This window comes from Erithacus rubecula, assembly GCF_903797595.1.
Source record: "Erithacus rubecula genome assembly, contig: SUPER_Z_unloc_6, whole genome shotgun sequence".
Classification (NCBI taxonomy): domain Eukaryota; kingdom Metazoa; phylum Chordata; class Aves; order Passeriformes; family Muscicapidae; genus Erithacus; species Erithacus rubecula.
The window spans coordinates 1,274,211-1,298,170 of record NW_027635650.1 but is presented as its reverse complement, the minus strand read 5'-3'; the positions used below and the strand labels follow the sequence as shown (position 1 = coordinate 1,298,170).

Genomic DNA, 23,960 nt, shown 5'->3' with positions numbered 1-23,960 from the left:
CTTCCCTCTGTCTTGAGTGGAGGTGACACCCCTGCATGGGTGGCAGAGACTCAACAGCCCTTACTGTTTTCCAGGTGAGGCTTTTCCAGCACCAGGACTGCAGCTTGCCCACCCAGGCACAATTGTGCTCTCTTGTCTGAAGATTACACCATTGGTGCCATTTTTTACTGGTGCCCTGAAGCAAAATAGTAGGGACATCTCCCCCATAGCCTCCCAGCCACCCTCATGGAGGATGCTGGTGCCTTTCTCTTCTGCCTAAGGGACCTCTCCACCCTGCCAGCTCAAAACAAGCTGGATAATTAGCCAGGTGTGGCTATGGCACGTTATAAACAGGGGTTTTAAATAATAGGGATTTAATAATCCCTATTATTTGCTGTGCTTTGTTGCACAGGCTGTCCGGAAAATCTCATCTGGCATTGGAGTCTGTTTGCAGAGAAACAGTGATAGGCACTGCCATGCAACCATGTAGCCCAAAACCACCTGTGTGTGGGCTCTGCACTCTGTAATCAAGGCAAGCTTATTATTGAGTTCCCTGTGTTTTTCAGTTCTGACCTGCTGAGGCTGAGTAAACACACCCCACATGAAGAGTTGCTGTATGGAGGAAAGGGTGCCAAGGCTTAGAAATGTCACAGGAGTGTGTCACATCATCTGTAGCTTTTGGGTTTTGTATGCCATTTCTTGGTTTTTGCTTTTTCTTTTCAACAAATGACTGGATGTGTTTGATGGGATACTCTACATAAAACAGCACAGAAAATTTTAAAAAATCTAAATTGTTAAAACCATAGACAGTTTCTGTTCTCAGGACCCAGCCCAGCAGAGTAAAGAGAGAGAGGTTGTGAGGAGTGAGTTACCATCTGCCTGCTCTGAATGTCTGGGATATCACCGAGGGCTTACTGCAGGTGATGGCTTCAGTGTTCACTTGACCTGCCTGAAAAACAGAAATTTAGCCAGGCAAGGAGTACCCTTCAAGGGTGTCTCCAGAAGATTTAAAGAAATACGTACCTTCCCTCTTCTCCAGAAAAAGCACTATGTCTTGCACAAAGCAGAAAGGCAGAGCCTGTATCTTTATGCATTTATGATGGCCTCCACCTCTCAGCCAGGAAAATGGGGTGGATTCATCCCTTTTCTCTCCACTGTCCTGATGTCCTCTGCCAGCTACTCTTCTAACTTCATCTACACTCTCAGGCTTATGGAGAGATATTAATTTCCCTAGCTAGGGCTGAGTTACTTAGCAAAGGTCCTATCAGACCAGAAAAATCAGCACTCCTCTTTTCCTTTGCTCTCCTTTCTTCCCCTCACTTCTAAGGAAAGGTGATTTACTATTTCTTTCTCCTCCTTTATTCTCCCATATTATTATTTCCAATATGTTCTGTGTGTTATCTTCTTCTTATTCATGCTGACACCCACCCAAATCTTCTCCAAGCTTATAAATCCCAAGTCAAATTTACATTTCTACAGAGCTTTTATTCATCCTCAGTGTTTCTTTCAAACATTACTATTTCAATGTTTGTGTAGGCTTTTTGTAACCAATTCACCATAACCAAAAAGTTTTGCAGACCTAAATGAAAAACAGAAATATGAAGTAGACCAGCAAAATTATTTCAAGATAGCTTTGGAGAGCACTTAGGAAGGGGAGAGAAGTTGGTGGGTTTGAAGAAAGTTTTTATATATTCATGACAGCAGTGACATTTTTTAATAATCATATTTTCAATATAGCTCTTTAATTTTTTCAGACTATCCACTACTATGCATGATAGGATTGCTTAAGCTGTAGTGTTAGGACAGTTTATTTCATCCCGTTTCTCAAGGCCATTGCTACCTGCACACTCATAAAATATGCAGTGCTTGTGTTCCAAACTCATATGTAACTTGGCAACAATTTTTTAAAAGGCTTGAATATAAATGAAAAGGAGGATGTGCACACACACACAAAAATGTGTTTAGTGTGAGGATTATGTGGGGCTTATCTAAGAGCGACAGCAGGATTTGTTCTGTGGTCTAGTAGACCAGGCAGACACCAGGTACTGCAAGGAGCTTTATTCCTGCTTCCATATAGAGGATTAAGGTTAAGACATACAATTAGCTGTCAGGACTATTAATTGCCCAAATTCCTCAAGCTAAAGGGGAAAAGCCAACTCAGAAAAAGAGTTTGTCAAAGGATGATGCATTTTTATTTTCAGCAGGGGTTAGGCCCACAGGAGACCACAACAAGGTAAGGAGAAAATTCTGAATGGAGAAAAATAGAGAAAACCATGGAGGTGAAAGCAAGGGAACACAAGTGTCTGGTGCTGCTTGGCCAGTGACTGTCCTGAAGGAAAAGTGGGCAATGTTGCCATTCCCAGCCCCTTGCTGCTCTCCCAAGTTGTTCTGAAAGCGGTGTGAAGTGGTGAAGAGTGCTGGTCTTTTCCTGGTGGGGGTCACCCCTCCCCTCCATGAGCAAATCCCCTCTCCAGCGTTTTTGTGACCTGCACACCAGCCTGGACCTGCTCAGGTGGAGCAGTGGGTGAGGCCCCAAACATGGGGAAAGCTCTGTGTGTTCCCACAGCCAGGGCCCGCACTGCCTTTTCCTCCCAGGAGAAGCAGAGGAGAGCCATGTCTCCACAGACTATCCCAGCATTCTGATGGTGCTGCGACTCCCAAATATTGCCAGACTGCTGGCACAGAGGTCTCTGTGTTTGGGGCATATCCAGGTGCCCCTGTGAGGGCATGGTCCTGTACTTTATTACAGTAATTGTGCACTTACCAGTGTTGTGCCACAGACACTGGCACCAGTCCGAGTTTCCAAACAATCTTGTTTCTCAGGGCGACAAAGGCTGCTAGATGTTTTTTACATTGTCCAGGCATTAGCTTCCACCATCAGTGGCTCTGGATCCAACATGACAACTGCCTTGGACTAGAATGCCATATCCCTGTGGCCCTAGCTGTTCACACAGGGGGACATTCCCATTCTCTCTCCAACTCCCCCATCCCTGCAAGGAGAACCACACACCTTGTGAGGACAGGGGCTATATAGAATTAGATGACAGCCACCTAGGAAGCCAATCCCCCAAACCACAGAATGCTTTGGTCATTTATGATGAAGTATTTTCCAAAGGAAAATCAGCTGTCACTAAAACTCCTCCTCAGTGTTTTCAGCCAACTGTCCCTCCCTCTGGGGCAGCAATGGGGCTGCAGCTCCATCCAGGATCACACTCAGGCACTTTAGAGCTCCTAGCCACGTTTCCCCACTTTACCACTGCCACAAAGCACAGTGGAGATGATGATCTGCACACACCAAGTAGGAGGAGGAAGAGTTAGAGCTGATCTACCACCTTGGAGGCAAAACACCTTGCCAGACAGAGATCACAGATTCCATTAACAGGCTTAGGGGAGAAAGATGAAAAGGGCTTACTTGCCCACATTGGATTGCAGTCCTGGATGTCAAAAGTATCTTTTCTTACAAGGAATGCTGAAGACCAAGTTCCAGAATGCTGGTTCTTGCCTAGCCCAGGTACCCCAGCATACTGGAATCCCTACGGCAACTCTTTCAGAAAAAAAAAAAAAGTGATGGAAATGCCATAAATGGTTTGGAAAAAAAAAAGAAACAACAATACTGCATAGGAGTGTAAAACATCACCAAAGAGAAACATAAAACACCTCTGGTTTGGCCAGGTTGCGAAACACTGAAGAGTTGATGAGACATGCTGACCCTGCCTCTAGTCAGCCTCCAGACAAGACCATTCTAGAGAGAAATGCCCTAAAACAGTGTGCCCTTTCTCCAGCAGAACACACCATTGTATTTTTGTTGTTAAGATAGTCTCTGAGTCTGCAGATAAATTTTTCTTAAATGTCACTCTCTTAAGGCTCTGCATGAGAATATTTTGAAGCAGATGAAAATGTACTAAATATTAGTAATATAAAATACTAAAATATTAGTAATAGTACTAAATATTAGTAATATAAAATATAAAAAATATACTATTACTAGGTAATAGTAATTTGTGGCATCAAAAGAATATGGGATTTGTGAAAATTGTCTTGCAGTAGTAAATATTTCGAGCCTGAGCTAAATTCTTTCTTTAGAACTTACTGTTTTGCAATTACTGATATGGAAATATGTCAGTAATTATCCTTCCATGAGAACTAGTTCTAAAAACTACATTTAAGGTGAATGAACACACAAAATAACCTGAAAATATAGATGTAATTCATGAGATCTCTAATAACATTTAGCACAGTTCATTAGCTATCTAGGCCTGAACAATGTTGGCTGAGTAAGCCAAGCAGCCTGTATGTACAACAAAGGGTGGAGGAAAAAAAATTCTCACGTAGGAGCACAGTGACTGTAACATACCTCTGCACTCCAATTTGATGCCTTTGCACCAGGCTCCATGTCTCAAGTTGAAGCTTGAATGGAACAAGTAATTTATCTGTCCCTGCAATTCTGGTGAGAGACACAAAGCTCTCTAAGTGAAACAATATGTGGCAATTCCTTTGGTTGCATTTGTTGCTCAAATGGTCACAGGCTGATGCTTTGGGGTTTTCAGTAAGGCTACCTGGAATTTCCATCCTCTGGAAATATTTCAGGGTTTGCTGAAAAAAACCTGTCCCACTTCTCAATAAAAGTTGAAGAAACTAGATATCTTTTACAGCTGATCTGGGGAAAAGGACAAAAGGCAGCTGTTGGAACAACAGACATAATTTAGAGCTGGCTGAGTCTTGATCTAACAAAAACCAAAATTCTCTGATGAAGATGGAATTTTCTAGAGCAATTCATTCTAGTGGACAGTTCCCCACTCCTTTCCCTGTTAGATCCTGTATCTTCCCATTAGTGAAATATAAGACAAAAATCATTGCACAACCAAAGAGAGTGAAAAAAAGAAACTCTTGAACCATGGCATTGAGTAAATGTCACCTGAGTCAACAAAGAGTCCAACAGATGGAGGTTTTAATATTGTTTTTTTCAAATTCATCATTAATTTATTTTTTAAAGTAATGACTGTAAATCTTCCTAGAACAGATTGTTATTCTGCCTGTTATGATTCATTGAACCAGTTCAGAATGAGATCACTATCATTTAAATTAGCAATTTGAAACTGCCAAATATTCTCCAAGTACTTCCTGCTGCTGGGACTGCAAGCATTGTCCTTGGAGCTGGCAGCCTGCTTGCACCATACCCTGGTCCAAGAGCTCTGTGTGCCAGTGGCTAGCAGCACTGCCGTGCCCCCAGGGCCCTGCCTGAGCGGGTCACTTTACCTGCCCCTCAGGTAGCAGCAAAATTGGAAGCTGACTTCAAGCTGAAGGCTTGAGAGTCTGTGGAAATAAGCACCTGCAGAGATGCACAGCCATCTCCCTGAGGAGCTAGGGCTGGAAAACTCTTCTCCAGGGGTGGACTCTTACCCATCTCAGCCAGCAGCTGAGCTAGGCTGATGACTTGGACACAGAAGTGATTGATGCCTTTGGATAAATTGGGACTTCTCTCCTTCTCTTGCAAATTTCCACGTTGTAAAGCCAAAGGATGTGGCAAGCAGAGTGACAGCCAGAAGAGACAGGTTACCAAAAATAGACCTTTTCCCATTTAATTTCTTTTTTTTTGTAATTTCCTGATTGCGTTATTGAAACAACAGTGATGTAAAGGGCATGATGCAGTGACAGGGAAGACAGAAGCAGGAAAAAGCAAAAGACACAATGACATATTTATGTAGAAAAAAAGAAAAATGAGCTGGCAGTAAAGGGGAATTCACAAATTACTTGATAAAAAGGCACATAGCCATTCCCTGCCCCCACAACCACTGTGAGAGTTCTCTGATACATGAAGGATACAAAAGGAGAAAAAAAAAAACCAAAAAGTCAACAAACAAAGAACAAACCACCAGCCTAAATTACAGCAATTACCTGATCTTGGCATTTTCACTTCCTACTCTGAGAGAGAGAAATTCCCCAGGTCATCTGACCTCTGTTGAAACTACACCAGGAAGAGGAGCAGAGGCAGTCGAAAAAGGCAGGGCGTTCTCTAGCTGTACAAAAGCCTCCCATGTGTGAGCCAGATCTCAGAGCAGCGCAGGGATGTGCAGGTGTGTGTACACATAGCGAGGTGAGCCGTGAGTATCCTGCCAGCCAGATCATCTCTTGCACAACTCTCCGGTCCTGTTCACCCCAGCAGATCTTCTGCTTTTCCTTTCGCTGCTTATTTCCAACCATGCCTCCAGAGCAGAGCTTCTGAGCAGCTTTTTCCTCACGTGCTGTTTCCTCACATGCTGCTGAAAGCAGCTCTCTCCAAGAAGAGGTGGCTAGCAGCATGGTGGGGTTAATGGCAATGAGGACGTGGATTGAGCCCGTGGTCGCGGGCTCCCAAGTGGCCAGTGCCTTCTATGACACAGCACTGCTTCTGGTAGTGAAGAACTACTACAACCAGACCAACAGCACTGCTCCCTCTCACATCCTGGAAGACGATCAGCAGAAGGCTGTATCTAATTTTTATATCATCTACAACCTTGTTCTGGGCCTGAGCCCGCTGGTGTCAGCCTATGGCCTGTCCAAGCTGGGGGACAGGACACATCGGAAGATCCCCCTCTGCCTCCCTCTTCTTGGTTATTTGGGCTCCAAAACTCTCCTGCTCCTCCTGATTCTGCTGGGCTGGCCAGTGGAGGTGATGTATGGGGCTGCTGCCTTCAATGGGTTGACAGGAGGCTTCACCACATTTTGGGCAGGCATCATGGCTCTGGGATCCCTGGGGTCCTCGGAAAGCAAGAGGTCTCTGCGGCTCATTGTCATTGAACTGGTGTATGGCCTCACTGGCTTCCTGGGAAGCATGGCATCTGGCTACCTCTTTGTTGGCTTCAGTGACCGCTATCGAGAAGGCACCGTGCTGGTGTGCTGCAGCATTGCTTGCTATGCCTTCTGTCTCCTCTACAGCATTTTTGTCCTCACAGTCCCCAAGCCAGCAGCTCCATGCCCAGACAAAGACAAAAGTGTAGAGGAGGTAGGTGGTCAGCTACCAGAAGCAGCAGGACCAGGGAGTTCCCAACCTTCAGAGGGCAGCATCTCCACTCCTGTATCACCCTCAAAACTCATCATCATCCTGCTGTTTGTGGCAGCAATCCTCTATGACCTTGCTGTTGTTGGTGCAATGAATGTACTCCCACTCTTCTTGCTCAGGGAACCTTTAAGCTGGAATGCCGTGGAGATTGGCCACGGCAATGCTGCTGGGTATGTGATCTTCATTACCAGTTTCCTAGGGGTACTCGTGTTCTCCAGATATCTGAGGGACATTACCATAATCATGATTGGAGTAGCATCATTCAGCACTGGCATCCTCATCATGGCCTTCGTGCAGTGGACGTTCCTGTTCTACATTGGTGAGTTGAACAGCCACTCACATGAGCAAATACACACTGAGAAAGGGGTGTTTCAACACCACTTTGCTTCATGACAAGTTTGCAACCAGGGAGTTAGGCAGATCATCACATGGGCAATTTGCAAGAAAGCATCCTTATTATTCCACCTTCCCATCTCCCTTAGTACTGTTAAGACTGAGCACTCTACAATATCCTGAGGAGGCATATACTCCTGCCAAGGATTAGTTTAAGGCCCATTGACTTGTAATTCGTCAGTAGGTAACAGACCAGACCTAAGCAGAACAATGTTCACATGCTGGGGGACTGGGAATTGTTGCTGACTGCCTGTACTAGTAGGACCACATCACTGCAGCAATAGGAAGCACTTGCTTACTCTGAGGTAAGGCTTAAGGCTACAACAGAAGCAAAAAGTCTTCCTATTGCGTGAACATCTTAAGATGTGATTTATTTTTGTCATATGAAGGCACTTACACTTGATGGGAAACTTAAACATTGGAGCTGTAAAGGATCACAATAATGTAGTTTACAAATCTCACACTGTACATAAATTACTAAGGGAGAGGTAACAAGAGATGGGGCAGTATAACATGATAAAGGAAAGGCAAGTTTACTTCTGGGAGATAACCTATGACAAAAAACAAGATCCAAGAATTGCATTCATTGCGGCAGAGCTATCTCACAGAGAAACATCTATTGCACAGCTTTAAGGTTTTGCTTCTGAAAGTGAAAAAGACACTGGATATAAATATCCTGAAGTGATTTTTCTGTTCATCCCTGCAGGGAATGGGAATGGGAAACTGAAAACTAATCATAGTTGTTCTAAAGTGAAAGATGATAGAATATTGTATTTGTGTACTAAGACAAACAATGGGTGAAAAATTTAAGATATTTTGTTTATTTAGACAATCAAGCTGGAGAATAAAAGATAAATATTAAGTTTAAAAAAAAAAAAAGCTTGCTTAATAATTCAGCTCATCTTCATCCTGAAGACATGCTGCTACATTGTGTAGGATGCTTATTCCCTGCATTGCAGAAACACCTTGGTACACTAGACATGGACCAAGTCTTCACTGAGGCTGGTTCTGCTGACAGTAAGGTAATTCCAGCTCCCTATAAATTTTCACAGTAGGGACAGGCTAGAATACTGCAAGCCAGAAGCACTGTGATACAACACAGGTGTAGTGTTATTACAGGTATTGTTTCTGTCAAGGCGATGTAGCACAGGGGGCTCTCTGCATGATAAAACTTAACTCACCATCCTCATTATCTCAAAGGAGAGTGAGATTCCCATCTACACCAGCATGTCTGGCTAAGAACAGACCCTGTCTAGTTTGGGCAAAGTGCCTCTGCTAATGGGAGCAATAGGTGGCTTTTCTGCCACCTAAGTGAGGACCTACCTCTTTTTCATACTCAAGGGATGAAAAAAGGTGAAGCAAGAGCCCAAGCCAGAGGCATATAATCTTCAAAAGCAGTGGTTTGCTGGGTCACAAAGAGTAGGTACTGGTGATAACTCAAAATTCATTGCATTACAGCACGGGCAGTGATGCTCTTTGCCCTCATCCCCTTACCAACCATCAGGTCCATGTTGTCCAAGCATGTTGAAGGATCATCCTATGGTGAGTATTTTGGTTACTTTACCAACCAAAACCCCCTGAAATCCCTTTATTCAGCTTAGAGTACTTAAAGAAAGGTAAGTTGCTGCTGCAATCTGTGCTTTGTGCAACAATACCAGAACAGACAATACCACAAACAGGAAGGGAGAAGCAGAGAAACTTGCTGGACAAGATTCTCATATCCAATCATCTTGTCCTTGGTTGCATCATCATTTATCCACAGAATTTTCAGCACATACTTCAAAAGATTACAATCAGTGCGTAGTTCAAAGGTGGGGAAAATAGCTGAGGTGCTGCTCAAAAACACAGTACTGCAGGGAGAACCAAGAAAAGCAGGACATTGAGTTGACGCACTGTGGTATTCATACCATTTATATCAGGTTTCTTTTGCTTCCAGTTTTGGGAAGGATGGATTATTTTCATCTTTTCAGTTACACTCTCTAAACATTTATTTAGGTTTTGTGCAGTTTGTTTCTGTCAGGCCTGATTTAACTACAAAGAATAGCTTTTGCATAAAAGTTCACCCTGCTTGGAACAGCAGCTAGAACTCTTTTCCATTAAAATATGAATTAAAAATTACTGAAATGTATTTTACAGCAGCATATTGAGGCCTAGCATTTTTACCCCAATGAGCTAGATTTAGACACAAGATACAGGACTGGCCATTCATTCCAGCAGCACCACAGGCTCACAACTCCTCTTACTTCCTCCATACATGCTTCCTCTGCATCCTTCACATCCTTTTCCTTTCTGCCAAATGAACATGATGCTGCTCTGTCACCAGTTCATTCCTACTGCTTGTGCTCCCTCAACATCCACCGTAGCAAAATCATCTACCTGCCACAAACAGCACAGCTCACACCCCAAATTAATCAAATAAATCAAATGTTTTTAACCTCCACCTTGAGCTATATGGGTTGCACGTGACAACACCATCCAGACCTGGAGTAGGACCCTGCAGCAGAGCAGCACTTGCCTTCTGGTTGCAGTCTCCTCTCCTTAGCTGGTAGCTGCTGGTGCTGAGTGGCTCCAGAAAGCTACCAGGGCAGCAAGCTCAGCATGCAGGTGTGACCTTGCCTCAAGTCCTAGCAGGGCTGCTTTACTTCCACCCATTTAACATGACAGAACCTTCAGTAAAAAGTGGTTTCAACTAGAATTCAGTTTCTGCCTTTCTTCCACATGAAATATCATACAAATTACACACACATCCCCATTTCAGGCATTTTTGTAATTTCAACCCTGTGAACCACTTTCCTGGCCTAGGCCAGAAGCAGACCCTGACTAAAATCTCTCCTGAATATGTCAGCTCTAGACTATTTTTCTGCCTCTAGAAAAAGGAGTACTTATTAACCAGTTTATTGCTGTTTTTACAAGCAACCACCTTTATATGTAGACTGTTTAGGCAGACAGTTTTCCAGTTGAATTTTTTGTTCAATGCCTAAAAGAAGGAAAAATAATTTAATTGTAGTCTAGAACAGAAGCAGACACAAGCTCATTCCATCTGGTGTTAGTGGAGCAATGACTACACAATTGTGACCCTGGATTTGTCAGGGAGGCACCACAGCTGGTTTGTTACCCTCCAATAACAAACTATGTTCTTCTCTTACAGGTAAGGTGTTTGTCCTGCTGCAGCTGTCTTTGGTCACCACGGGAGTAGTGACATCTACAGTCTACAACAAGATCTACCAAAACACACTGGACTGGTACAGCGGCTTCTGCTTCATTTTGTCTTTTCTAGCTGGCTGCCTGAGTCTCCTCCCTTTAAGGTAAGAAATAGGAAATATTTTGTTCAAAAATACATGTTGCATTTTCTCTGTTCTTCCTGATTCTCAGTAGAAAGTATATAATACAAATAGGAAAGAATTTTTAAAAGAAAACAACACCCCCCCCCCAAATTGAATTAAAAAAATAAAAATGGGAAAAGAAAGAAACTTGTGGAAATGAGTTGACAAATATCAAGGATTCAAATAATGGAAGTTACAATGTCTAGCAAGTTTTTCTTTTTAATCTTGTTTTTTCAATATAACATGAATTACTGTAGGAAGAGTATTTGGCAGTTTAACTGCTAGTAGTCCCAGGGAACAAAGCATTCACACAAATATAAGTGTTTGATATTGTGAAAATACCAGTAAGTAGAATGAAGGAATAATCCTACACAAAGTAAAATGTCTTTAAGAATTCCATTGTATGTTACTTACCCATCGTGACAGAAAAGATTAATCTGAGTCTCCCTCAAATGTTTCAAAGAGAAACCATTACCTTAATGAAGGAAAAGGTTACTTTTTTGGTCTACTGAATTTGCCCAACTGTACCATCACGGAGTGACTGAGAGGTACAATTTTAGGAACAACTTTTAAGCACAAAAACAGCATAATTTTACAAGAGAACGCTGAAACAACCCCTCCATCTACTTTTACAGATTTTTTGAATGCCTTTCCTCCAAATCTCACTTCATCCATTAGAGCCTCCCCAAGACTCTAGCATGAGAAACATGAGAAACAGCAAGACTTTTTCACAGGTGAACTGTGATAATATCAGTATTTAATCCATGTAACAACAATATTTTTATTCATATATAACAGACACACTGGATAGGCTAATGCTTGATTCCAGGCAAAATTCTTGCCTAGCTCTGCAGTAGATTAAACAAAATACAGCAGAAAGTCAAAAAGCACTATGTATACTGACTTCAGCAGCACCACTTAAAGAGGAAGAAAAAGCAACACTAAGGAAAGTTCCTCCACCACCACTTCTGTTTTATCCAGAGTACCAAAAGCTTTCTGGGCTTGTGAATGCATTTGGCAATCAGTGTCTTCAGGACTACTAGTGTGGAGAAGGCTACTTCATACTTACATTCCCCTGGCTCTGCTTTCCTCCTCAGATATTCCAGACACAAAAGACTTGTTTCTGATGTTCAACCCTGTCTTTAACAGGGGTCACTGCTAGCTACTTAAACACTTCTCAATACAGATTCCAAACAGAAGTATCATTATCAGTACAAACACAGGTTATTAAAATGAAGGATGACAAATGGTGCCAATATTATTGCTTGTGTATAAAAGAGGCTGGCAGATCATTGAGAGAAATCCCATTAGCACTCAGCCATCTCCAGACACCGCAGTGAAGTCTAAGATATCGATGTGGAAAGAGCAAACTGAAGTTTGAGAAGGTGGTTTGCTAATTCTTATTATATGCATTTTTATTGTTCATTACAGCTTTGTGGCCATCAAACAACGGTCAACCACTGGCTCCCTTGAAATTCTGACTGAGTAACAGAGGAATCTTCTGGTTGCTATCATTAGTCCCTGCAGTCACCAATACAACAGATGACACAGCATTTACATTTCCACTTCACAGCATGCCACATCTCAGCCAATAAGCTCACCTAGGAAGAGATGTTTGGCTAGTTATTTTTGCAGCATGCACCTCATCCTGCAGAGTATGTGCATTGGCTATTGCACACCAGCAGTCCTCAGAGCATGCTGCTTTTTGCTAGGCTGGTTAGCAATACCAAAGAGGGACAAGAATATAGGCTAGAAATGAAAATGGCGATTCTAGACGCATCACTCGGAGTGGAAGCGGAAAGCAGAGGACTGGTTTTCCATTAGTTCCTTCTTGCCTGTTCATTCAGAAATCTCACAGGAGTTCTGTGCACAGAGCACAACAGCACAGAGCCATCAGCAGGACACACTGGCTCTTCACCTCCTACAGATGTTATCAGCCTAGCCAAGTTATGTTACCAACAAGACCGTTAAATAGAGAAATAATACCATACAAATATGAAAAATTAACAGAATTTTAGTAATCCCTACAATAAAACACTCCTGAACAGATGTTCATGACCCCGATTTCTGGGAGATTGCCCCACTGTCCCCGGATAGTGCTTCAACAGAGCTCATGTGAGGACTAAGACTCAAGAGCTAATGCCTGGTGTTTCAGCTCACACCACCACGATGTGCTACTCTTGTAACAGGTTACAAACAGGTGAGTGCAGCACACAGCTCCTACAGGATTTATGCAGTAGGACACTGATACCATGTAATAGTCACCATGTTACCTCAGTTTTAATCTGGGTTGGAAAGAAACCTCATACAATACAGCAACTAGCATGAGATGATGTCACATAAATCCAAACATGAGTCAAAAGTCTGGCATGTCTCACAAGAATGTGTCTGCTTACATGCTAGTTGAATGAAGAAGGATTAAGCAGCTTCCAAGGTCCTGGACTAAGTAAAGGGAAGTTAAAAGTCCTTAAACAACTGAAATAATCTGAAGGCAATGCAGGCAGCTTCTAGTTCTAGTCAGAGGTATAGCAAGCAGAAGTTGTTCCATCATTACACAACCCTTTGCTCTGAGAAAGTTGATGTCACCCTTTTGTCACTCCCCTCCCCGCCAATCCCAATCTTTCCTCAGCTCCTTCACTTTCAAAAGCACTTTCAGAAGCAGTGCAGCAACAGGTCAGATGATTTCTAGTTAGACCAACTGTGGAAGATTTTTATGGGAAGGGTATTTCTGCAGCAAGATAGTGAGCTGCTTAGCAAAATAAGCACACATATAATTTCACCAGTGAAGACTGCAAAAAAATGAAACTTTATTCTAAGTAGTCATCTTTTAATACATTTATTGGTCCATTCCATTAAATTAATTGAGGTAAACAAATGGTGCATTTAAAAAATGTACACACTAATAGAGAATTACAAACAGTTTTACCTCAAAGCATTTTTCTCCATCAATACTAGCTCCATAATAAACAATGCATGAAGTATATTTAAAGAGATATATGAAAGGGTATAGAAACATGGCAGCACCAGAAGGCAAGACAACATTTCCTAGCCTGTGAGTCTGAACAAGAGCATAGTTGCCAGATTTGACCAAGTCCAGGGAGCAAAAGTCTTCTTCCCCTTTTCACGTTGTTTACTAGCTAATTCACATAGAGACAAATCTTTTCACAGCTTTCATTTTCTATTTTAATGGTATGAACATTGACTCTAGTTCTGGTGAGTGGGTATACAGAGTGAAAGCAGAAGAGTCTGGACAAGGAACCAGAACCATTTTGATCCCCATCACTGACACCTTCAACACAGTGTGTGAAGCTTACAGCCAGTTTAACTTCACCTGCATGGTCCAACTCTCCAGACCTCAGGGAGCAACAGAGGGATGCAGGCACAGAGAAGCAAGAACAAGGATGGTGCTTCTTTATTTCTCTGTACTGCAGACACAAACACCCTTTGGCTCTTATGCTCTTATTATAAGACTGGCCCTCGCTAACCTGTCTCCTTGTGCAGTGGGAATGTAGCACTGACCACAACACTTCAGCTTCATCTGAAGGTATGGATACATATCCCAGCACCAGGATTAAGGAAATGGTTTAGCTTCAAAGCATGGATTACCAAGACCTTCAGAGTAGTCTAGGACAGTGACTAGCCTTTACTGTTTTAGCATGCCATTTACATAATGGTGATCTACTTACATCTCTTTGAAGAGTTCATTATTTTCTGAATATTTCCTGTGCTTTAGGCATGCAACCTTAAAACTTGTCCAGTTCATTACTAAGTACTTCTACAAGTCATACACTTCAGCAAGACTTTCAAGTGCTAAACACAGAATTGAGTACTGCCATTTTAGTTTGTAAGTTGGTTCAACAGCACTCCCAAAAAGTTTTAAATGCCACATTCAGTCTGCCAGAAGGCAAGTTTATTTCTGTGATCCCCAGTTTTACTTCACAAGAGGAAAAAAAATAATCCAACAAATAGTAACAACTTGCCTGTCTTTAAGAAAAAAGCCCTAATTTCCTTTACATATTGTTGTAGTAAACGTTAATATACCCAAAGAAAGAATGTTATACCTTCAGAATTTAGGACAACAAAACATCTAATGAGCTAGTTTAATCTATGCAGTTTTGTACACTGGTTATCAGGACAAGGATTTTCAAAACTCTGCAATGATAATCATAACTATATCCAGTTAAATTGTGCAAATTTTAACAAAACCATGCCTCCTGTTAAAATAATAAAGTCTCTGCAGATGTGGGAAAGAATTCTTTTGTACCTTTGCATCTGCAGGACTGACACCTGAGGCAGTATGTGTCATGAACAGGTTATGCAGAGCCACTGCTTAAAGGCTGCTGCACAGTATTTCCACAGAACTCTCTCTGCCACTTATGCTTTATTTCTATCAGTTATTCCACTATTTTATCCTTAGCACAAGTTTTAGTGCAGCAAAAATTCAAGCAGATTTCAGTGAAGAATCATATTTCATTCTTCAATACAATACACACCAAAACTGTTTGTCTTTAGAGCTACAGATATTACCTTTGCATTTTTCAATGTATACCTGAAAAAGCCATGATGTTTTAACATCTATGTTTATTGCAAGATTTAGAACCTGATAAAGATATACATGAACAATGCATGGTGCATTACTGAGCACAGAACAAAGATCTCAGTGCTTGGTTTATTGTGCTGGTACCACTTAAGAGAAGAAACAAACACCACAGAAACTATACAGGAGTAACTGGGCAGCAGTGATCTATGCAACCGCTGAGAGAGCCTTGCCCTGGCAATGGATTACGAGGAAAACTGGGCTAGTTTAAGAACTGTTGAAAGAACCACATGTTAAACAGGCTCATAAAAAGGGCACCAACTGCTTTTTGTGTCATTTTGGTGCACATGCAGAGACTCATCTTAAGTGACTTCACACTCAACAAGTTACAATTGCACAATTCCTGCTTGCCTTTACCAACATCTTCTATTTCTCTTACAGAAGTGTGGAACATCCAAAGTAATGACTTTTATTCTATAAGGATTACAGGATGACATGTTAAGAGTTTTACTCTCAGTTCAGGACTAAACCTCCCTCTAACAGCATTTATGTGATACAAGTGTCACTCTGCATATCTTAGCAGCATTTCCTCCAACTTTTGTAGTTTTCCTTACTGGCATAGCTGCCCCAAACATCACAGTCAGGATCCTCACCACACCTCACTCACAGCCTCTCCCTCAGTCACCTTGTGATCTGTAACAGCTCTTCATAAGAACAGACCACTACACAGCCTGTAGGAATTGAGACCCACCTTTGCACATCCTTATCACACTGCAGCAATTCCTGCAGAGGACTACTCCTTTGAATGCCAAGTTTTACTTCCCTTGTACGAGCTTAAGATGTTTTTGTCCAGATCACATAAGATATGCTGATCTTCAGCAGCTCTAGCCTCAACAGTTACATGTTGACTTGAACTTCACTTGGTACTGCCAGCTCCATTATGCTTTTCATGAACAGCTCTGATATTAATTGCTGAATTCCCCAGAAGCAATACCCACTTCAGTACAACATAAAGTAAAGCAGGAAGAGTCCCTTGGTATTGTAAGGCATCAGATGAAACCACCTGTAGGAAAAAAAACACCATTCTTTCTATTCAACTTGTGCTGTTTATTTTAATAAGATGGTGGAAAGACTGACTAAGTATTAGTTCAAAATGTATTTTGCTTGAGTCCAAGTGATGTTGCAGAGTCAGCTACAAAATTCCACTTACTCCACATGAAAAAATTCAAAAAGCATGTTGATCCTCCTTTGTGGAAAATAGGGAAGACTGTAACCCTGAAGGACAGACTGTTTAGATAGCATGCAAGTGCTTATTCTAGATTGCTTCAGGATGATCCTCTTAAGTACCTCCCCTGAAGGAGTCAGTGATTCTGAACCAAACAGTAACTTAAAACAGAGTTCTCATTTACACTAATAAGTGCATATTGACAAACTGACCTTAAAACAAGGAACGTAGTTTTAGTACCACAAAGTTGTCAATGAAGGCTGAGCCAAAAAGAAGAATTTCTTAAAATGTCTTTTTCACGCAGAGAACACCATCTCATTAGCCTGACAGCTACCACAGTGCTGCAATAACTCATCTTTAGAGTTCCAGGCTGAGAAGGGTGACTGCACTTTCGGTTTGTGTTTATGAATGAATAAATTCCAAATCAGACTAGTACCTGGTAGATTGTTACAGGAGAACAGAGAAGTTGCACAAAATCAATCACTGTTCACATTCTTTGCAAGAATGTTGCCATAGAACAAGTAATCACTCAAATTTAGCAGTAAGCACAAAGTTATTTATTGCCCTAAATCCCACTATTACACTCATATGAGCCTCAAATGCCCTCACTAGGATGTTTAAATCACATCAGCATTCCTAAGGCCATTAACACCAAGTAGGCATTTACTTGAGATAGGACTGCAAGAGCAAGGACCAAAAAGGGACTTTTTTGCAGCTGCAATTCTAAAGGCCAACAAAAACTACAAAGAAAATAGATCTGTAACAAAAAGTAGTCCTAAAAGACTTGCCATGTGGTTCAGCAGAGACAAGCACAAACACTATTCGTACCTAAGAGGGTACCCATCTATCCCTCATCAACCCATTTAAGGCAAGTTTCACACACTGATACTTGGTGGAAGGAAACATTTGACATCTCTTGGCTTTCAACTGCTGCAAAGAAAGCATGGGGAGAGAAAGCAGAGTTCTACTTTTACTACAGCAGACAACTTAGGTGACCAAGCCTAAAGTGGCTCTAATAAAACCCACATAATAAAGCATGGTGTAAGAGATGACCACGCAACTTCCAGAGCTAGCTTTGGAAAAATTAGACTCAAACTTCATCCCTCATTCCAGAAACAACCCTTGAAAGGCTGCAGTCCAATTCATTCCCGCTGTTAGGCTGGTTTTGATCCCCAAGTCAGTCACAAGTACACTTTAATCAACTGACATTACTTCATAATCACCAAGGTAAACAAAGATACTCAGTATGAACCAACAGCATGCCACACTCACAAAAACCACAGTTCATGCTTGTGTCACCAGCTATCTGCAGCTAATGTTGGTATGGTCTGTCTAGAACCAGCCCAACTCCCAGACAGAAAAGTCTACAGAGACCATTTCATCCAGAGGCAGCACACAGGTGGTAACAGAAAATACTTTTTCCCAGCCTTTCCTTGTCCATTCAAAAAAAAAAAAAAAAAAAAAACAAAAAAAAAACCCCAAAAAAAACAAAAAAAAAAAAAAAAAAAAAAAAACGATTGGTTTGGGAGTACTGTTTCATAGAAATAATTATTGTTTTTGTTGGGTTTTTTTAAAGCAAACAAAACAGAATAGTAAAGATGTCATTTGGCACCTTGCAGTAGAGTTTTATTTTCATCTTTTTAGTGTTCCACTCATCAGTTCCTTCCAGACTAGAGAGGTAAATTTTAACAAGATCCCCATGCACTTTCACTGTGAACCCCAATCACTCCATAGGATAAAGAAGGAACCATTCAAGATAACTCAAAAAGATGAAACATACCCCAGTTTAAACACAAAAATTGAGGAAAAAAAGAAATTCAAATAGGCTGGAACAGATACTCTGAAAAACTAAGTGCAGCTGTCATTTCAATTAACTTAACAAAAAGAGTCCTCCATACAGCTCCAGTATGACTAGTGGTACTGAGCACAGAAGTGCTAGACTGTCCATGAAGGTACTTCTTATTTGGTCTCTGGCTTGTCTTGCAATAGTGGTATAATTGACTCCCACGCCGTAAGGCACTGAAGAAAGAAAGAAAGATTTACAAAACTGATTTTATATCAGTTCATATAACTTCTGACCAACCCTTCCAGACCAACAGCAAGCAAACTGAAGAACAGTTACGTGGGTCTTTATAGATTATTACAGAAGTGGGGGGGAAAACCCAGAATGTCAAACAGCAAGGAAGTGTTAGAATAGCTGCACCTGCCAAACAAATTCAACAAATTCAAGTTTTCCAGAGTCATCAGCTGGCCCAAACCATTAAAAATCATCAGAACACCCAGGATTTCAAAATACTAACCTGAATTTTTCTAAACTGAAGAATATCACAGCTTTCAGCCAGGCAGATGAACTGTATTGAGTAAAAATTCATGTCTTTGTGGCATGACTGAGGGTAAAGGCTGATTTGGATAAAATGGCAGCTATTACAGACTATCTCCAGCAAATATGTTTGAAAGAAAACATGCATTTAGAGAAGTTAATTCTGTGACAGTGTATTCCAGTATGGCTCTGGGACTTGACTCCATTTCATGAGAAACTTGTAGTGCCTGGTACAGTATGTGGAGTGTCAGCTCCTGGGTTATTAGGAAGCTACTCTAGGCTTTGGAGTGATTTTTCCAGACACATATACTTAGCATGGTCCTTGTACTGTGTGTTGTAATTGTCATTCAACCACACAGAGCCCAGAAGTCAAAGTGGGCAAATACAGACTGTGGAATCCAAAGTATTAAATGCTGGAAATGGGCAAACTCATCAGCAGCTCTTATATCCACAAGTCATTGTTGATGGACATCTTCCTTCTAACATTGTTGACTGTACTGCAGACTTCTAATTGTGTAGCCTGAAGGAACTGGACACTTCCTTACCAAAAAAGCTTCCTTGCTAAAAGCAAAACTAACGTATAGATCTAACTGTCAATTGCACAGGCATAGCTGGATATTCAGTGGAGTCTCTAATATCCCCCTCCACAGCAACCTTAGAACTGACAGACCAGAGTGAAGAAAGTTCTGTGTGAGCAGTTATGAACTATGACAAGACTGACATTGGAAGGGGAAAAGGTACTGCATATTAATATTATATGGAGAAGTAACCTAGCACAGGAAGAAACTTGTAAACTAGACGTGTAAAAATGAACAGAGAAGATGAAGTATAGATTAGTAGGCAATGCATAAGCCTAGTAGTTCTAGTAATCTTTAATATTCTGTAATTATTTAATATATCTAAAGGGGGCTTATGAGACAGCTGAAGGAGGACTTTTTACAAGGGCTTGTGGTGAAAGGACAAGGGACAGTTGCTTTAAACTGGAAGAGGGCAGATTTAAATTAGGCAATTTGAAAGGAATTCTCTACTTTTAGGACGAAAAAACATTGGAACAGTATCCCCAGAGAAGGTGTGGATGCTCCATCTCTGGAAATGTTTTAGATTCATGGTGGATGGGGCTCTGAACCACCTCCCCTAAGGAAAGGCATCCCTGCCTCTGGCAGGAGGTTGAAACTTACACAACCTCTAAAGGTCCCTTCCAAACCATTCTGTGATCCTACGGTATCAACCACTGCATTGGGCTGCACTGTTCTACCATAAAGGAAAACTAGATTGGAAGCATATGCAGTTAAATGTCAAGGTCCTTTTAATGAAAAATTTAAAAATCTAACACTAGACCTCAGGTGCAAATGCACCAACTGAAAAAGGGCAGAGTCTAGGTATTTTCAGGACTAGTATACAAGGGACAAAGGGACAGGGATTAGGGTAATTTATACATAGCAGATGTAATCTATATATAAGTCTGTGGATGTGCATTAACTCATGTAGTTTTGTTCATAAAAGCCAGAGTTGAGAGATTTTTCTATTCTGGCACTATTACTAGAACATGCAATTCTGGGCTTTTTTCATCACCTCTCCTGCTGCTCAGTAATTTCTTCAATTCAGAAGTGCAAAACAGACAGGCATGCACAATAAAATGCTATTAGAGTGCTGACTTGCAAAAAACCACTAGTCTCACAGAGTTCACTTGACCATGACTTCCAACTCTAGCAAAGAGCAGATTCAGATGTCTAATATCCTCGTCTTTAAGACAGTGTGAAGATTTCATGAAGAATTATCACCACTTCATAGGAAAATAAACTACTTTTATACTTGCTAGTGCTACACGTACCTTCTCGTAGTACTGGATGTTTTTATCTGCCATCCCCATGAGTAGCTGCCTGAAGTCTTGTCTTTTGTTGTTCTGCCATCTCTCCATATCTGCTTTCAGGTCAGCATTGAAACATTCTACTCGGTCTTGACATTTCTCAACATCTGTGGGTACCTGCAGCAAAAGAAATGAAGATTGTAACTGTCACTAAGAGTGCTAGATTACTGAATTAGTAATGAGCAAAACTACATAAGAAAGGGTAAGTTCAAAATGTGGTAGTTATCGCGAATCAACTCAGTCATGGCTACAGGGAAAAAGCTATGATTCTTAACTACAGAGAATATGGGACTGCTTAATTTGTTCTTTGCTTCTTTGAGGTGGTGAGCGCTTGTGCCTGCTCACCTCCATGCCTGACATAGAGACATGGAAGAAGCACTTGCTAAAGGCACAGGAAAACCTTTTGGTGTAAGTGCTGGCACCAAGGCTCAGTTCCTAGTGCTCAAACTGTGCAGCTTGGCTCCACAGCAAACCTTCCTGGTTCCCATTTGGCTCCACAGCAAACCTTCCTGCTTCCCATTTACAACTGCAGTAGGAATGTCCCAATTTACATTAATGTGTCTACAACAACAAACATTCAGGTTTATCCAAAAAGCTGGATAAGACATCTCAGTAATGACAGCTGCACAAAAATATTTTTAAGCCCTTAGTTTCTAGTTTCCACTTTCAATCTAACAGGCTTCTTGAAAAAAATTTAACTGCACAACACTCAAGATCATCAACATGGGATGGGCTCATGGACTTTCAGGCTCAAAAACAGACATGCAACCATGCAAAAGCAACAAATGACATCTTGACGGACAGCCTACTGCAAGCTGAGGTAGAGATTTAAATGGATTCTTGACAGTAGTGACTGGACCAAGGTACATACACTTTAGACCAACTAAGTTGCTGGTCTTTGCTTATGCTTTAACTAATATAATGTATATCACCAGGCAAACACAGGAAAAAAATTATAGCAGTGTTTCCTCAAGCAGGGAAGCTGAACATCTCTTTTTCCCCTTCTCATTGCTGTATGTCCACAAAGACACGAATCTTGTAAGGACATGCAGACTAAGCCAAGGAGCTTAGAAGAGGAAACTCTTAAATCCTGGTACCACAGTGAGAAGTGAACTTTTGCTCTGGAAGCTGCAACCTGCACAAAGGCAAAATACAGAATGAAGAACATTTGAAGAACTTTGTGAGAACTTTCCTCTCATACTGGATACTTTCAGTAAACTCCCTTTCTGAGGGGTGTGAAAGAAGGAAGAAGATGAACAGACTACATAAGAAGCTTTTCATGGATACCCACATGAAGTTAGAGGTGGGTTACTATCTTGCAGTTTGGTGAGGTACTCAATTTAAGCAGAAACACACCATCTGTGTTTCTTCTCCAGGACATGGATTAGGACTGATCACTTTATTACTCAGAGAAGGTCTTATATCCCTTCTTCAATAAACCAACCTGTTTGAGATGCAGGAGCTCTTCATACTCATGGGATTTGAGCTTCCCTTTATTCACACAACTGAATTTACACTACAGGCAGCTTGGAGGTTCAGTATATACTTTTTCTCCCTGCCATGTCTGAGTATTATACTTATGACTACAGAATTCATTCTGCTACAACTCCAAATGAATTTCCCTCGTAGGCTGCAGACAAGAACAACCAAGCCAGCATTGGAAGGTGTACAGGATGCACCCCACAAGGCATGTATGCCTTGCATCATAAATACTCTGCTATCTTAACAGGAAAAGTTAGGCTATCAAGAGAAATATTTATGAAGTCTGGAAGCAAAACCACATAAGATTTCCCAGAGCAATTAACTTAGTGTCTAAGCACTCACCAGCTTTCTGCTTCTTCTGCCAGAATCTGAAACCACAATGAAGGTATACAAAAAACCTTTCTTTCTCACAGAAAGTTTTCTTGCTGATCAAGCTGAGAGGGCTGACCAGGGATACAGGGATAACCCAGTAGTCAACAGATAGGTCACCTGTGTGCTCATTAAGAAACAACAGCAACAACTAACTCCAACTAAGTCTCCAGAAGCATCATGACAGTAGTGTCTGCACAAGCAGTAGTGCTATTTGGGAGTGCAAATGCCTTACCTAATAAACTGCAGCTTCCTAGAACACAATTTGCAACTCAGTAGTTAAGACAAAATTTCAAGTTCATTAACAGCTTTTAAGCATTTTTTATCAGTGCAAACACAATGCAGAGAGATATTAAATATTTATCATCAAATTTGGGCCTAAGTTGAAGCATCAAAGCTGATGCTTTTATCTGTTTTTACCAATGGAGACACAAAATTTTAGCCAACAACTAAGAACCAGGAAGAAAGCAGAATGGACTTCAGGAGAAGTTGCTGCTTTTTTACTGATACCTGCTCTCAGGTACTTAACAGCTAAAAAACCCCTCAAACCACAAAAACCAAAGTTTGAACCAAATGGTTCAAACTCCAACACACTCTTAAAGGGCCCAGGACTATTTTAGTGAGTCAATTTCAACTGATGACAGACTTAAATGCAGGCAAGAACTGAGTATAAGATTGTACATACGCGATAAGAAATTCTGCATGTACATCTAATCCTCTTCACACTGATTCTGTTCTCTTAAATAATTAAACTTGCCTAACATCTGTAATTTAGTGTGGTCAATTAGAGCTAGCATGTCCACTTTAAAACTCCTTTACATCATCATTATCAAGTAACAAATAGTCCTAAAGCAGAACAAATCCAGCCTTAATTAGACAACTAACCTTTGCATAAGATATTTCTACCTTCCTAGTTCTTGGGAACAAGTTATCTGTTACAAGGCTTTTCTTCCCCTCACCTTCTACTTCAAGTTCTGCACTGCTGTATTTACTGTTCCAAAAGATCATCACATTTCAAAGACAGATGAAGACAGAATAAAACAGATCATCAGAGGCAAACTTCATCTCACCAAAACAAAACCACACCCATCATTCAGTGTACTGATTAGATTACTGCAAAATCAGCTCCAGCATGGGTCAGAAATGAGTGAGAGACATTTCATCACTGCACTTGTTAGAAACTGAAAGGCTGCAGACTCCACACAAACACCATGATGCTACCAGTAAACACCACCTGCTTTCAGGGTAAGCTTCAGCATTCTGAGCAGTACCTGCTAACAGAGGCACAGTAGCACTACAAGCCTTCTGCATTCATAGGCCACTGAGCTTCCAGGCTGATCTCACAGCCAAAACAATCTAAAAACTTGGTGAGCTCTGTGATGCCAGGCTGGGTATGCGCACAGGGGGCCCAGAATGCCCTCCAGTG

General features: G+C 41.3%; 2 protein-coding genes across 2 annotated transcripts in view; one reads left to right on the top strand and one right to left on the bottom strand.

Annotated features, from left to right (window-relative positions):
• Window positions 1-5,271: 5,271 nt before the first annotated feature.
• SLC46A2 (solute carrier family 46 member 2) lies at window positions 5,272-12,586 on the top strand. The gene is made up of 4 exons (XM_079331654.1): window positions 5,272-7,337; window positions 8,870-8,953; window positions 10,560-10,716; window positions 12,166-12,586. Exons 1-4 carry the CDS (start codon window positions 6,278-6,280, stop codon window positions 12,221-12,223), a joined length of 1,359 nt encoding a protein of 452 aa, XP_079187780.1. The 5' UTR covers window positions 5,272-6,277; the 3' UTR covers window positions 12,224-12,586.
• Window positions 12,587-13,517: 931 nt separating this feature from the next.
• SNX30 (sorting nexin family member 30) overlaps window positions 13,518-23,960 on the bottom strand; it is a 48,594-nt gene continuing 38,151 nt past the window's right edge. Inside the window, exons 8-9 of the mRNA XM_079331653.1 lie at window positions 20,648-20,800; window positions 13,518-18,515 (exon numbers count right to left, since the gene is read on the bottom strand). Of these exons, the coding sequence (XP_079187779.1) occupies window positions 18,456-18,515; window positions 20,648-20,800 (213 nt within the window). The 3' untranslated portion in view covers window positions 13,518-18,455. The remainder of the gene's footprint in view (window positions 18,516-20,647; window positions 20,801-23,960) is intronic.

Excerpts from the sequence above, each read along its gene's own strand:
- SLC46A2 (XM_079331654.1), top strand. The coding sequence starts at position 6,278 with ATGGTGGGGTTAATGGCAATGAGGACGTGGATTGAGCCCGTGGTCGCG. Across the intron at positions 7,338-8,869 it reads GACGTTCCTGTTCTACATTG|CACGGGCAGTGATGCTCTTT; the intron begins GTGAGTTGAACA and ends ATTGCATTACAG. Across the intron at positions 10,717-12,165 it reads CTGAGTCTCCTCCCTTTAAG|CTTTGTGGCCATCAAACAAC; the intron begins GTAAGAAATAGG and ends TGTTCATTACAG.